This window comes from Hippopotamus amphibius, chromosome 8, assembly GCF_030028045.1.
Source record: "Hippopotamus amphibius kiboko isolate mHipAmp2 chromosome 8, mHipAmp2.hap2, whole genome shotgun sequence".
In the NCBI taxonomy this organism is placed as follows: Eukaryota; Metazoa; Chordata; class Mammalia; order Artiodactyla; family Hippopotamidae; genus Hippopotamus; species Hippopotamus amphibius.
This window is the reverse complement of record NC_080193.1, coordinates 12,377,841-12,392,010: the sequence shown is the minus strand read 5'-3', so window position 1 is coordinate 12,392,010 and position 14,170 is coordinate 12,377,841. Positions and strand designations below refer to the sequence as shown.

At 56.9% G+C, this 14,170-nt stretch overlaps 2 protein-coding genes across 2 annotated transcripts in view; one reads left to right on the top strand and one right to left on the bottom strand.

Annotated features, from left to right (window-relative positions):
• The first annotated feature begins 779 nt into the window (after positions 1 to 779).
• SDS (serine dehydratase) lies at positions 780 to 8,683 on the top strand. The gene is made up of 8 exons (XM_057744495.1): positions 780 to 904; positions 4,219 to 4,373; positions 4,652 to 4,691; positions 4,912 to 5,051; positions 5,150 to 5,241; positions 5,995 to 6,222; positions 7,018 to 7,142; positions 7,866 to 8,683. The coding sequence occupies exons 1-8, from the start codon at positions 868 to 870 to the stop codon at positions 8,060 to 8,062; spliced, it is 1,014 nt and encodes a 337-aa protein (XP_057600478.1). The 5' UTR covers positions 780 to 867; the 3' UTR covers positions 8,063 to 8,683.
• The window catches only part of PLBD2 (phospholipase B domain containing 2), a 28,052-nt gene continuing 22,501 nt past the window's right edge, over positions 8,620 to 14,170 (bottom strand). The window contains exons 9-12 of the mRNA XM_057744494.1: positions 14,064 to 14,135; positions 13,264 to 13,416; positions 12,488 to 12,650; positions 8,620 to 12,383 (exon numbers count right to left, since the gene is read on the bottom strand). Of these exons, the coding sequence (XP_057600477.1) occupies positions 12,216 to 12,383; positions 12,488 to 12,650; positions 13,264 to 13,416; positions 14,064 to 14,135 (556 nt within the window). The 3' untranslated portion in view covers positions 8,620 to 12,215. The remainder of the gene's footprint in view (positions 12,384 to 12,487; positions 12,651 to 13,263; positions 13,417 to 14,063; positions 14,136 to 14,170) is intronic.

Here is a 14,170-nt window from a genome sequence, read left to right as displayed (position 1 = left end):
GACGGCTGCCAGCCCTTACTGAACACTCACTCAATTCCACACATACGTACATTATCATGTCATCTAATCCTGAGAGGGAGGTACCATGTATTATCCCCATTTTACAGATGAGCAAACGGAGCCCCCAGGAGGCAAAGTGACTTGCCTAGGGCCACACAGCCAGTAAAGGGCAGAGCCAGGATTGGAACCCTGACCCTCCTGGGTCTTACTCATAATGCCGTCTGCCCCTTTAGGACAAAGGAGTCATAAAGGATGACAGGGGACGGCAATTTAAAAAACTGTGTTCCGATCGCAGGTGTGCGAGTCAGACTGCCGCGTTCAAGTGCCAGCTCATCCCTTTTACTGTGCCTCAGTTTCCGTTTCTGTAAAATGCGGATAATAATGGTATTCACTTCCTCCGCGGTTTGATTCTTGGGTACTTACTAAGTGCCAAGCACGTGCTAGAGACTTTAAGTGCATTATCTCACACCCCTCCTCCTAAAAGCCCTAGGGAAGTAGGTATTTGTCCTCATTTGCAAGTGAAGCTGTGGGTGGGGAAGGGGAGGTGGCTAGCGGGACTGGGAGAACGATGAAGCTGCCAGAGAGAGAGAAGCAGCCAGCTTTGCCTTCCCTTCCTGGAACCCCCCAAACCCCCCCCCCCCCCCCCCCCCGCCGGCGGCCTCGGCCAGGGGGCGGGGTCTGCCGGGGGTGTGGCCGGTCCTGGGGCCCCATTGGCTGCCCGGAGGCGCCCGAGGGATAAAGCCCGGACCCGTTAGTCTCTGGGACAATTCTGAAGACACTCTACCTGTCCTACTCTTCATCTGTCCGTGGGCTGTCTACGCAGTCTACCCATCTAGACCATCGCCAATCTATCCCTCCCTTGCCCGCATGCTTTGTGCAGCCGTCGGCTCATCGCCTTTGCGGGGTAAGCCGCCCCATCCATCCTCAGCTCCATCCCTGGGACTGGAGTGCCTGCGGTCAACCTGGGTCTTCCCAGGGCAAGAGGGGGAGGTAGTCAGTTGAGCATAAAAACCCAGACTTTGAAGCCAGACGGTCTGGGTTCACTGCCAGCTCTGTGCCTCAGTTTCCTCATCTGTAAGATGGGGGTAATAATAACAGCACCTTCCTCTTAAGGTTGTTGTGGATGTGAAATGAGATAGTGCACTTCAAGTGTTCAGCCCATGTATAATAACAGCTCATTTTAATTGAGCTCTTACTTTGAGCCTCGTGAGAATGGGAGAAACTTCTGACCGGGGGCGACAGCTAGGCAGACAGCAGCTTCTCGCAGCCTCTCGCTCCTCCGTGCCTGGCACGACCTCCTTTTCTGAATGGTGTGTGAATGGCTGCCCAATGCAGTTTACAGATGCCCCCTCTACACAGGGCACTGTGCTGGAGGGACCCTGCCCCCTGGCCTGAGGGCATCTGATGGCGCAATGGATGATGTGGGAGGGGGGGGTTCCCAAACCCACCTGAAAGGGGTCGATGCCTCACACCCAAAAACCAGGAGGGGTCCCTGAGGCCAGGACTTCGCTACCTGCACAAGACATAGGACTTTAAGGTCTAGTCGGCCAGAACAAGGGTGCCATTGTTTGAGGAATAACCTCCAGGAGCTAAAAGTTAATTCACACTGGTGTGGGGCTGCCCCTGTTTTGGAGTGCCTCCTGTCTCTGGCTTAATTCAGGAGATCTAGGGAAGAGGGTGTGTGTTTGGGCCCCCTCCCAGGCCCTGAATGTCCATTAATTCAGACAGACATGGGATGCCCATATTTGGGGGTCTCTAAGGCTGCTGGGGTGGTCAAGAACCCCACCCCCCAATTTTCTTCTGACCCAGGCATATCTGGACTATTCTGGGAGGGGCGATGCCTGAGCCAGGAGTGCCCAGGTCCAGGGGCTGGACCGGTGGTGTCATTGGAAATGGAGTGGGGGCATGGGAGACGGTAGCCACCCTTGCCTGGCCTTCTGGGATGGCGGAGCAGGTCGGCTGCTCACCCACCCACCCACTGATCAATTCTGGCTGCGATCAAGTTGGGGAGGATCCGTTTCCCCTGTGACTCAGCAGGATGGCAAGCCTGCGTGTATATTCGGGGGAGTGACCAGACTCTGGGCCACTTCAGCTTCTCAGTCACCCAGAATCCAAGCAGACAGGGGGGCCTGAGCCATGCCCATGTGTCCTGGAAAGAACCTGGGCTCTGGGCCTAGACTGCCTGGTTCAAATCCTGCCTCCCCCACTTGGAAATTCCTTGGCGGTCCAGTAGTTAGGACTCCATGCTTTTACCGCCAAGGGCACAGGTTCAATCCCTGGTCAGGGAACTAAGATTTCAGAAGTCACGTGGCGTGGCCGGGAAAAAAAAATCCTGCCTCCCCCGCTCTCTAGCTGTGTGACCTTGGGCAAGTCAATACTCCAGTCTATTGCTGTGTGACAAACGGACCCAAGGCGAGTGGCTGAAAATAGCAGTAACCATTCATTATCTGTCATGACTCTGGGGCTTGACTGGACTCAGCCAGTCAGTTCTCACTTGGGTCTCACTCAGGGGCTACAGTGTGATGACAGTAGCTGGGCTAGAGTCATCCCCAAGTCAGACCCCATATCTGGCCATCAGCTGGGATCTCAGCTGGAAGTGTCAGGCAGGGCACCTACCTGTGGCTTCCACATGCGACCTGGGCTTGCTCCCATCAGGGCGGCTGGGTTCAGACAGAGAGCTTCCCAGCCGGGTGGAAGCTGGCTCCCCTTGTATGACCCAGCCTTGAGAGCCAGCCTGGGCTTACAGCCAGCTCACACAGGCTCTCAGGAATGGACTGTGTCCACCTCTTCCCAGCTCCCTGTTCAGTGACATCCTGCTGGTATCTTGAAATTGGCCTTGTTGATGTACGTCACAGATGTACACACACTAGAAATCAGGGCTTTCTTGTCCTTTGGAGAGGCTATTGTTAAATATTCACCAGCACATCACTGCTTGGAGGTCACATAGTGTCCTTTCCACTGCAGTCACAGCCCCCCTCCCCAACCCGGGCTTCAAGGGGAGGAAACATAGCTGGGATCCCACCTCCCACCCAGAAAAGCCTCAATGTTGCATCATAAGAGATGCGTGCAGGGTGTGAACTGCTCACAGTGGCCAACCTGAAAAACCTGGTAAGACTGTTTCCTCACCAGGAGGACTAGGTAATAATGGCACCTCTTAGATTGTTAAAAGGATTAAGTGAGTTAATACGTGTAAAACTTAAGACAGTGCCTGGCACATGGTACTCACTTTAGAAGTGACTATTAAATAATACAACAATTATTCTAAAAAATAACAATAATAAAAAGCATCCCCTAACTGGGTACACGGGTTTCCAAAGGTTAGTTTTTTTAAACTGCGTATTTAAATAATATGTATGCACCTGGGAAAACATTCACATGGTACAGAAGGGGATGCCGGGTGCCAGTTCACCCCAGAGGCTCCCACCCTGACCGGTTTATTGTGTGTTTCCTGACATGTTCTGTGCATCTGGGAGCAAGTGGATTGTGTGTGTGTGTGTGTGTGTGTGTGTGTGTGTGTGTGTGTGTGTGTGTGTGTGTGTGCGCGCGCGCGCGCGCGCATGCGTGTGTCCGCGTGCGCATGCGTGTGTCCGCGTGCGCGTGCGTGTGTCCCTGCTTTTTTTGCACAGACTAGACCTGATATCCCACCATTTAACCATCTTGTGGCTCATTCTGAATCAGCACCTGCAAATCTATTTCAACCTCATGCTCTTCAAAAGCTGCAAGATCTGGATATTATTTCTTTCTTTTCTTTCTTTCTTCCTTTCTTTTTTTTTAAATCTTTTTTGGCCAAGACACGCGGCTTGTGGGATCTTAGTTCCCCGACCAGGACTCAAACCCAGGCCCTCGAGAGAAACAGCGAGGAGTCCTGACCACTGGACCGCCAGGGATTTCCCTGGATGTTATGTGTGATGTTCATAGCTTCCCAGCATGGTGTATGTGTGTGTTGGGGTGGGCAAGGCGGCGGGGGCAAATGAGCCTTAGGCCCATTTTACAGATGAGGCAGCTGAGGCTGAAGGGCGATTCCTTGTCCGATGTCAAGTAGATAGCCAAGTTGAGATTTGAACTCAAGTCTCCAGGATGCTATAATCTGGGCCTTGTCCTCGGCCTCCTGGGAAGTTAGGGGCAGGGTCCCTCTCAGCCACACTGCCTACTGAATTGGTGGCAGCCGGCACCAGGGCCAGCTCCCCTGACCTTCTGGGTTTCCTTTCTTTCTCCCAGCAATGGCGTCAGGAGAACCCCTGCACGTGAAGACCCCTATCCGTGACAGCATGACCCTGTCCAAAATAGCCGGCACCACCGTTTATCTCAAGATGGACAGTGCCCAGCCCTCCGGCTCCTTCAAGATCCGAGGCATCGGACACTTCTGCAAGACGGTACAACCCGGGCTCTGCCTCATCTGGGCGAGTGCGGCAGGTCCTTTGTCTGGACAGGGCAGGGCCAGTGCCGTGTGAAATCCTAGGAGTTCCAGGCTGGGCCCTGCTGTCGCCCCACAATGCCTGAGCATCCACCATTAGTGCCTCCTCTGGTGCCAGGCCAGAGGGTCCCCTCATGGACTGGGCCCAGAGCCTGCCTCTCCTCCACCTTTCCCTGAGCCAGTCTCTTTGGAGAAGGAAGATGTCCAGCCTGATCCCCTCCCCCTTTGTCTCCACAGTGGGCCAAGCGAGGCTGTGAACATTTTGTCTGTTCCTCGGGTAAGTGGCCTGCATACCTTCTCCTGTCTTCTGCTGTGTGTCCCGGGGCCAGGCGCTCCACCTCTCTGGGCCCTGGTTTCCCCAGCAATGAGCCGTTGCAAACATCTGCAGGAGTCCCAATTTGGAATTCCAGGGAGGAGGCCAGCGGTCACCCAGGGAGGGTGCAGAGCCTTTAGGTTGGGGGGTCCCACTAACACCGTCCACCCCCCACCCCTGGCAGCGGGCAACGCAGGCATGGCGGCCGCCTATGCGGCCAGGAAGCTGGGTGTCCCCGCCACGATCATCGTACCCAGCACCACGCCTGCCCTCACCATCCAGCGGCTCAAGAATGAGGGTGCCATGGTCAAGGTGGTGGGTGAGGTGAGTGCCAACCTGGGGCAGGAGCCACGGAGGGCGCCTGGGAGTGGGGCTGGGTCCCCCGGCCCCTCATCCCGCCCATCGCTTCCGTGATCTTGCAGACACTGGACGAGGCCGTCAAGGTGGCCAAGGCCATGGCGAAAAACAACTCAGGCTGGGTCTACGTCCCTCCCTTTGACGACCCTCTCATCTGGTACGTGGAGCCCAGGATCACGCCGGGTGCGTAGTGACCACCCTGCTATACCTCTGAGTAGACAACTGCCATGACGCACACCACCACGCACAGCGGTGAACACACGTGCCCATCGTGTAGATGCACACACACAGGCACGGCAGCTGGCGCCCACACACGCATGCACCAACGCCCATTCTCCTTGACCAGGAGCGAACACATGGACTCAAGTATGCTGGTGTGCGTGATTGCGTCCCGTGGAATCGGACCTCGAGACAAAGATTTCAGGGAAAGCAGTTGACCCAGGAGGTGACTCATTAGAGGAGTGAGGAAGAAAGCCCATCAAAGGCACTGATGGGCCAGTGACCACCGTGGGCAGCTGGCGCTTAATCCCTTGGGGGCCCCTGGGAGCCAGTGTGGAACAGGAACCAGAGTTACCGCGCCCATGGGAGAGCATGCTGGCGGGGGTGCTGGGGTCCGTGCACCAAGCCCCATAATTCTTAACTCCCATCGTTGGTTGAGGGGTTTTGTCTCCTGGCACTGCCAGCTGCCACAGTCATAGTGCTCCAGTGGCCAGAGAAAGCCCTCAGGTAGAGATGCAGATGCTGGCAGCTGGAAGTCAGGGTGGAGTCAGGGACGAGGGGCCCGGCGCCAAAGCCCATCAGCTGCCTGGGACAAGGGCAAATACAGAGGGTAGGTGGCATCTTCAGCATCCCTGCCTGGTGTCTCCAGGAAGCCCCGCCCTGACCTGCTCCCCACTCCCCCCCACTCCAGGGAAGGCCACTCTTCCATCGTGAAGGAGCTGAAGGAGACGATGAGCACGAAGCCAGGGGCCATCGTGCTGGCAGTGGGGGGTGGAGGCCTGCTGTGCGGAGTGGCCCAGGGGCTGGCGGAGGTGGGCTGGGGGGACGTTCCCATCCTCACCATGGAGACCATTGGAGCCGACAGCTTCAACGCTTCCACCAAGGCCGGCAAGCTCGTCACCCTGCCCCGGATTACCAGGTAAGCCGCCAGGGGTGCCGCCATTATGTTCACTGAGCACTGGGGAGCTCCCCGCTCGGTGCTGGCTGCGAGGTAGATCCCGATGCCAGCCCCATTTTACAGGTGAGGAAACTGAGGCTTCGGTCACTTGCCCAGAGTCACACAGCCAGTGAGTGGTATGGCTGGGAGCGAACCCAAGTCTGTGTGACTCTGTACCAAGAACATCACAGTTCCTCGCATGGAAAGTCTAATATTAATCATTTATTGGGTTCCTCTGTGGCAGGGTTTTACACACCTCATTAATTTACCATTTACTGAGCCCCTGATATGTGCAAGACACTGGCTGATCCTGGGGACAGAGTGATGAATAAACGCAGCTCCTGCTCCCAAAGAGTTCATATCTCAGCCCCAAACCTTTGACAGATGATGTTTGATTAGGATCAGTTTTGGCCACATTATACAGGAGCCCAAAATAACAATGGCTTAAGCAAAATTGAATTTTATTTCCTCTCACATGTAAAAAAAACTCTAGAGGTCGGCAGTCCAGGGGCAACTCTATGAAGCCAGGGGCCCGGGATCCTTGAGCTTGTTCTCCATAACCCTTATTATGTAGACTTACAGCCCAAAATAGCTGCCTAAGTGCCAGCTATTGCACCCACACTCCATCTAGCAGGAAGAAGTTAGGGCAGAAGCTATGCCCCCTCCCTTTAAAGGCACGATACTTCCACTTACCTCTCATTGGCCAGAAGGTAGTCATGTGGTCTGCCTCTCTCCTCTCTTTTATCTCTTTCCCCCCTTCATCCTTGCCTCTCCCAGTGTTGCCAAAGCCCTGGGCGTGACCACCGTGACAGCGCAGGCTATGAAGGTGTATCAGGAACACCCCATTTTCTCTGAAGTTGTCTCAGACCAGGAGGCTGTGGCCGCTGTTGAGAAGTTTGTGGGTACGTGCCATGTCCTTTCAAGACCCAACCCTGCTGGTTCAGACCTAAGTGGCTGCTGTCCACTTGGGGTGCCAAGGGATCCCATTCAGAGTCCTGTCTCCCATCGCTCCCTGGAATGTCCCGTTGATGAACGTTAATGCAATGCGGTGGTAACAAAGGAAAGGCCAAAGGGACAGATGAAGTCAGTCTGATAATGTAACAGCAAGGAAAAAGAACAGAGTCTTTAAAATATTGGTTCTGAGCTTCCAGGGTAGAAAAGGAAACTATGGGCCACCGTGTTGGATTCAGAGGTGGGTCTGTGACTAAGGTAGACTATTACTGGGTTTATCCTGGACAGGGATATCACACACACACACACACGCACACGCACACGCAGGCACCCTTTAGCTGCCACTTAATTCTCCTGTACCCGCAGTTAGCTTGGCTAATCAGTGCTGGCCCTCTTGCTCCGATGATGCCTCAGAATCCTCAACACAGTGCCCGGGAAATTACAATCATTTTATCAGTGTTAAGCACGGATGATGAAAGTCAGCCCTGGCTCAGGCCTCGGAAGGTCAGTGTAGGTAGGGTAATGATGGGGGCCGGGGGGAGGGGGTTGGTCCAGGACCAGAGTCTGTGGCCGGGGCCGAGAGCCGATTGGCTCACGCTTTACCCGTGGCCTAACAGTTCCCTGGCACCCTGCGGAGCTCCGGCTCTACCCTCACCATCTCCCTCCTCTGGCAGATGACGAGAAGATCCTGGTGGAGCCCGCGTGTGGGGCAGCCCTGGCCGTCATCTACAGCAACGTGGTTCAGAGGCTGCAAAGAGAGGGGAAACTCTGCACCCCCCTGTCCTCCCTCGTGGTCATTGTCTGTGGGGGCAACAACATCAGCTTGGCCCAGCTGCCGGCGCTCAAGAAACAGCTGGGCATGCTGCATTAGCTGCCCTGGTGAGGGCCCCTCCCCTACCAGGGAGACCCCTGGAAGGGCTGGAGTTTTATCCCGCAATTCGTCATAAACATTAGTCTTGTGTCTGTTGGGAGCCTGTGGCCCGGGCCGGCCGGTAACCTTGTTCTCATGTGCCAAGGGGCTGGAAGGCCAGCAGCTAGTGAGGCTGTGAGCGGAACTCTTCTGGTATCTGTGCGACTGCTCTGTGGCCCCTGTTATCCTCCCCTGCCATGGTGACAACCACCCGCGTGGAACAGACCAGGTCCCCAGAGCAGGGTGGGCGGGAGGGACAGGAACCACAGCAGTGGGGCCTCCTCAGGATGAGGTGTCCCCGACCCAGGAGTTCTCCCTGGCAAGGTGGACAGGGCCACGGTCTAGGCTGGAGGGACCATCTTGCCTTTCCCAGGACGCCGAAAGCCCATCCTTACTCACTCTTCTAATGTGCAAACTTTCCCTGAAGAAAAGCATTATTTATTGAAACGAGGCTCCTCTGAGTTTTTCCATCACGGCTGTCTTCCTCCCTCCCTCCCTTCCACCCCACCATGCCTGCTGCCCCGCCACCGCCCACCCCTGACCCCGGCTCTCAACATTGAGCACCTCTCCATCCTCCAGCCCCCTGGGGACCCACTTGGAGGCCAGGACCCCAAGTCCCGCACAGGCTGGGCCTGTGTGCCAGGAGGGGGCATCTCCCTGCACGGCAGGAGCAGGTAAGGGGGAACGGTGCCGAACAAGAGGGGCTTGGGGTGGGACGAGGGCCTCCAGTGGAGAACCGGCTAGGAAGGCAGATGAGTCCCAAGCTCATTCTGATAGGAAGCCCTTGCTGGTAACAATGATTTTATCACAGAACCGCTGGGAGCGTAGTGAGACCCCCATCCCTGGGGGTGTGTCAACTGACAATGGACGCCCACCTCTGGTCAATGTCAAGCAAACCCTATCAAACACAAACCCTCTCTTCCAAGGACAGCACGTTACCCAAGCCAGCCTATAAGCCGGACAGAAGAGGCACTGCCGGGGCTGCCTCGAGTCCTGGAGGGAGCCCCCCACAGCCACTCAAGAAGATCCCTGCACCTCCTATGGCAGCCCCCGGGACCCTAGTGGATGCGCAAGTTCAAAGTGAAGTTGGAGAACTATCCTAACCCCTCAGGATACCACACAAACCCACATGGGCTTGCAGAGTCCCCCACCCACCTCGACAAAGAGCAGGTGCCGGGAGATTGCAAGGAAAACCCAACCCCAGTGACAGGCCTACGTGCTGATTTCTAGCCAGGAGGGACAGCACATGTACTTTAAAAACCCAGGAAACAGGACATCAGGAAAGGGCAGGCAGGGATGGGAAATCATCAGCCCCTTGGCCCCAGAACCGTTCCCAGTGGGACAGAAGGGGCTTAAAATAGTACTCAATTCAGGGAAACCTGCCCAGAATAGGAGCCTTTCCAGCTTCTGCTGTCCCGCCTGAGTCAGGCACGAAATCCCCAAAGAAGGGAGGCAGACACCTCTGCCCACTGGAAGAGGAGCCGCTGTGGTCCGGGGCTGACCAGCTGGCTAGACCCTTGTCCTGCAGGGGAAGGCAGAAGCCACAGATGAGCCTGTGGCTGCCATCCTGAACCTGAGGATTGTGGGAAACTCCCAGCGCACAGGTGCTGAGGGAAACTGCCTTTCCAGCTGCCCCTGCAAAGGTGGGTCTTGCTTTACCGGGTCAGCTGAAGCTCCAGTGGGGCACCATCTGCATGACCCCCCATTCTCTGTTCAGTCACCTTAGCTTCACGCCCACCCTTAACTCCTGAAAAGCAGACAAGGACCAGAATCATTCTAGGGACTAGACAAGAGATGCCCCTTCCTACAGAGCGGCCCTGTTTGAGTTCCACCACCCTGAGCCTCTAATTGCTCATCTGCCAAATGGGTCTCACAGAAGCCTCAGCCTCAGGAGTGGTTGGGAAGATCTGGCGGCTGGCACACGGCGAGGGGGTGGGAGTGGGGTGACCGCTGTTCTGCTGGGGCCTGTGCCGTCACAGGGAGATAGGGAGGGCTGTGTCCCAAGGGAGAGTCTGCAGACCTGGGCCCCCATCCTAGTTCTGACAGGCCCAAGATGTGAGATTTCAGGCACGTCACTCCCCTCCTCCAAGTATGCATCCTCCTTTTTCAACCGCATGTGAACATCCCGGCCTCCCCCACCTAACAGGGCTGTTGTGAGCTCAAGAGACCCGGGAAAGGCAACGTTCTTAAGGGAGCTGGGAAGCGTACCAGGAGAAAAGTTAATGTTTAGACCTACAAGTTGTCAAATCCCAGATAACAGGAACTGTAAAGCTATGGTGAGAAGTAGCAAACCCAGGAATTCCCTGGCAGTCCAGTGGTTAAGACTCTGCACTTCCACTGCAGGGGGCATGGGTTTGATCCCTGGTCCAGGAACTAAGATCCTGCAAGCCATGCAGCGAGGACAAAAAAAAAAAAAAAAAAAAAGCAAATACATCCCCAGCCCTCAACTGTGCTATAGTTTCTCCAGAGCATTCACCAGCATCTTTCACGCTGTATGTTTATCTTTTTTTACTATCTACCTCCCCAATGTAAACGTCACAAGAGCAGGGTTTGGTTTGTTTTCTGGTTGGTTTTTTTTGGTGGTACCTGTTATGAGGTACCCCCAGGATCTTATGTTCTAAGTATTCGATACATTCTTGCTAAGGAATGAATGTTGAGTGTGTGAGGCCCTGTGTGGGCTATGTCACAGCCACCACTGCAGCAAATCCTCACCCTCTAACACACACGCAGGGAAATGCTGCTCCCATCATTACCTATTTTACAGGTGCAGTACCCAAGGCTCAGAGAGGTTAAGTCCCAAAACTAGGGAGAGGTGGAGACAGGATTCGAACTCAGGACTCCAGGGCTGTGTGCTTACCTCTTCCCAAGCACATCGCACTGCGCGAGTCATCTCCACTGTAGGCTCTGGGTAAGATCAGGTGGGGAGGGACTCTATTGTGTTGATCTGTGGTATCTCCCTCCCAACCCCCGGTAAGACTTGGGAAGGTCTTGGTGGTTAACAGAGCCCTAGAACAGGACCCCAGACAAAGCAGGTGTTCGATACACATATGGATAGATGGACGGTCAGACAGATTGGATGGATGGATGGATGGATGGATGGATGGATGGATGGGTCAATATTTGGATGATGGATGGATGGATGATCAGAAAATGGACGGATGGATGGATGGATGACTGTGCAAATGGACAAGGGGTGGGTGGGTTGGCAGGTGAATGAATGTATAGATGAACAGACATTAGGACAGACAACAGGATGCATGGGTCAGAACTCAAACCTGAGAAGAGAAAGGGCACCGACCCAGCCTTCCCCACTGCCCCCAAGAAGCACAGCACAGGGGCCACGGCCTCTCTGGTTTAATGGCGGTGCGGCCTGCGACTCGGTTGCTGTAGCAGGGGACCCGTGGGCACTGCCCAGAGGCCGGGGCAGGTCCGGGCCAGGGGGCGGGGGCACGAGGCTGCAGCAGGTGGCTGACACGCCTGCCTGCCCCTGGAGAGAGAAGGACCCTCGGGCCCCGCCAGCCATAAGTGGCCAGAAACTTTGGTTCTTGTTTGGTTTCAAGTTTCTATCTCTGAGGAAGCTTCCAGGAGCAGAAACAGGGGCGCTGCTTCCTGAGGGAGCAGAGGGGCCAGGGTCAGGGGCTTGGGAGGAGCGATGCCAATTGGAGGCAATGCCCGGGTTTCGGGCGCTGAAGCTTCAGAGCTGCCGGCAGGAATGGCGCTGGGAGGTAGGCACTGGAACAGGCCTCTCCTGTCGGTCCCACTGGGGACCCTCTCCCGCCCTCAGGAAGGGCTGGCGTGAGGAGAGGGCCCGAGGGTGGAAGAGAGAAAAGCAGGGAGAGAGAGAGAAACGCTGAGAGGCAGAGAGAGACGGCGATGGCATCACCCGCTTAGGGGGAGAGAGTCAGTCCTGGGCCCCATCGGGTACCGTTCCCCACCCAGGAGGCGCCCAGGCGAGAGCGAACCTGGCCAACCCAGGTCCCAGATCTGGGCACAGCGTGGGGCAACACCACACCAGGGGTGGGGGGCGGCACAGGCGGGAGGGCGGGGGGGCAGCCCGTCGGGGGGCCCCGCTGGGGTCAGCCGGGGCCGAAGGCAGCAGAGCAGAGACGGAGCCTCAGTCCCACGAGACCTCGATGGGGGAGAACTTCCAGAGGTCGGGCTGGCCCATGTGCAGCAGGGTGCTGAAGGGCGAGGTGCTCCACTGGAAGGGGGGCAGCTGGTCCCACGTGGGGCCGCTGACAGCCAGGAGGCGCAAGGCCTTGGCCAGTGCTGCGCTGGTCACCTGGGGGTCGGGGGGAGGGCAGGTCGTTGAGTTGTCCCAACCTGGGAGGCTCTGCTGCCCCCCCACCCCAACTGTGACCCCGCCCAGAGCCCCAGGACCGGCACCTTCACGTCGATGCCCCCGTGGGAGCGCTGGTGCAGGGCCTGGAAGGGGTAGGAGCCGTTGGCTGAGTTGAGGTCGGAGCGGGCCGAGATGGCGTTCTCCCCGTTGGGCTTGGGGTTGCAAGCTTTGCACAGGGACAGGGGGTCGTGCAGGAAGTCGTTGTACCTGGATGTGGAAAGAGAGAAACATCAGTCGTGCTGGGAGGGGAGGCCAGACTCCTGGCGGCAGCCCCCTGACCCAGCCGCCTGCTTTCAATGTGCCCGGCTCCCTCCCACCACCTGGGCTTCCATCACCCACCACCCACCGTCACCTCCACACGCATCACTCAGCCTCTCAGCCTCGGCTCCACCGGCCCTCCCTCCAGGCATCCCTCTCCAGGCCTCCATCCCAGGCCAGGTGAGAGACCCCTTCATAGCATTTCCTGGAGCTCAGACGGCCCTAGTTACACGTCCACATCAGTGTTGAATGTGGGATGGGTTTCTGCATCCCCCACGGGACAGGGTGCTCCCCAAGGACTGTGGGGACATGTTCTGTGCCCGTTTCCCACTCCCAAGCTCGGAGCCCAGCACAGCACGATCGCTCCACAGCGGTTCAGCATCCTCGCCCTTAACAGGAGGGCGGCAACAGGGCTCAGCTGAGCGCTGCCTCGGTCCTGCTGTCCCGGCCGCTACACACTTACACCGCCTCTGCGCCGCCCCTCCCCGGGCTTGTTGGGAGGGTGAAATGAGTTACAACAAAGCTCCACCATATGTCTATGGGCTCGCAGTCCCCCGCGCACCTCATAAGCCGGATCATGGAGTCCAGGTCGTGTACCAGCGACTGGTCCCGTCGGAAGATCTGGGCCCGGGGGCTCCCGTCATAGGAGAACCAGTCCCCAAAGCGGGCCACCAGGGCCGGCAACCCACTGGCGTTGAACACAGACTCGAAGGACCTGCCGGGGACGAGGACAGTCACTCAAGGCCCTACTGACGTCACCCGGCCGTGGCAGTCGTGCCAGAACGTTAACACCACCACAACAGTCGGGAGAGCAGTGATCATGTCTCTCGTTTGTGCTGTGGGGTGGCTTGGTGGAGTGTCCAAGCTAGGGCGCCAGGGTCCAAGAGACGCGGGTTCAAATCCTGACTTCACCGTTGACCAGCTATGGAACCTTGGGAAAGTTAGGTACTTCCTCAAGGCCTCAGTTTCATCATCTGTGAAATGGGAACAGGAGCCGTGGCGACCACACACGCTGGCTGTACGGGTCAAAGGAGATTACAACCCAGGTAAAGCACAGTGAGGGTCAAGAGGTGCTGGGTGTGCAGCCCAGTTAAAGCAGCTCCAGCTGGGGAACCATGGCACGGGTCGGCACCTGAGCCAGGCCGCCCCCCACCACCCTGCGGTGGGTGCCAACTGGGAGGCCGTACGGATGCCGACCTCACAACGGTACCCTAAAACCGTCAGGGCTTTCCTGGCAAAAAAAAAAAAGGGGGTGGGGTGGGTTTCTTTGTGGAGTTAAAGAATCACCTGGGAGGAAAGGACCCCTCCCCAGCATGGAAAGCTCAGCAAAGGGTGGGGAATACCAGGAAGGGGGGGACATACGGGATGTTGTAGCTGGCCCAGTAGGTCTTCTGGTAGAGCTCTGAGGTCTTGTCGGCCACCACCACCATGCCCCTGCGACCGGGAGGAGAGATGGGGCAGGAGTGGTG

Coding starts and splice junctions, on each gene's coding strand:
- SDS (XM_057744495.1), top strand. CDS start 868: ATGCTTTGTGCAGCCGTCGGCTCATCGCCTTTGCGGG. Junction 905..4,218: donor CGGCTCATCGCCTTTGCGGG/GTAAGCCGCCCC, acceptor TCTTTCTCCCAG/CAATGGCGTCAGGAGAACCC. Junction 6,223..7,017: donor ACCCTGCCCCGGATTACCAG/GTAAGCCGCCAG, acceptor TGCCTCTCCCAG/TGTTGCCAAAGCCCTGGGCG.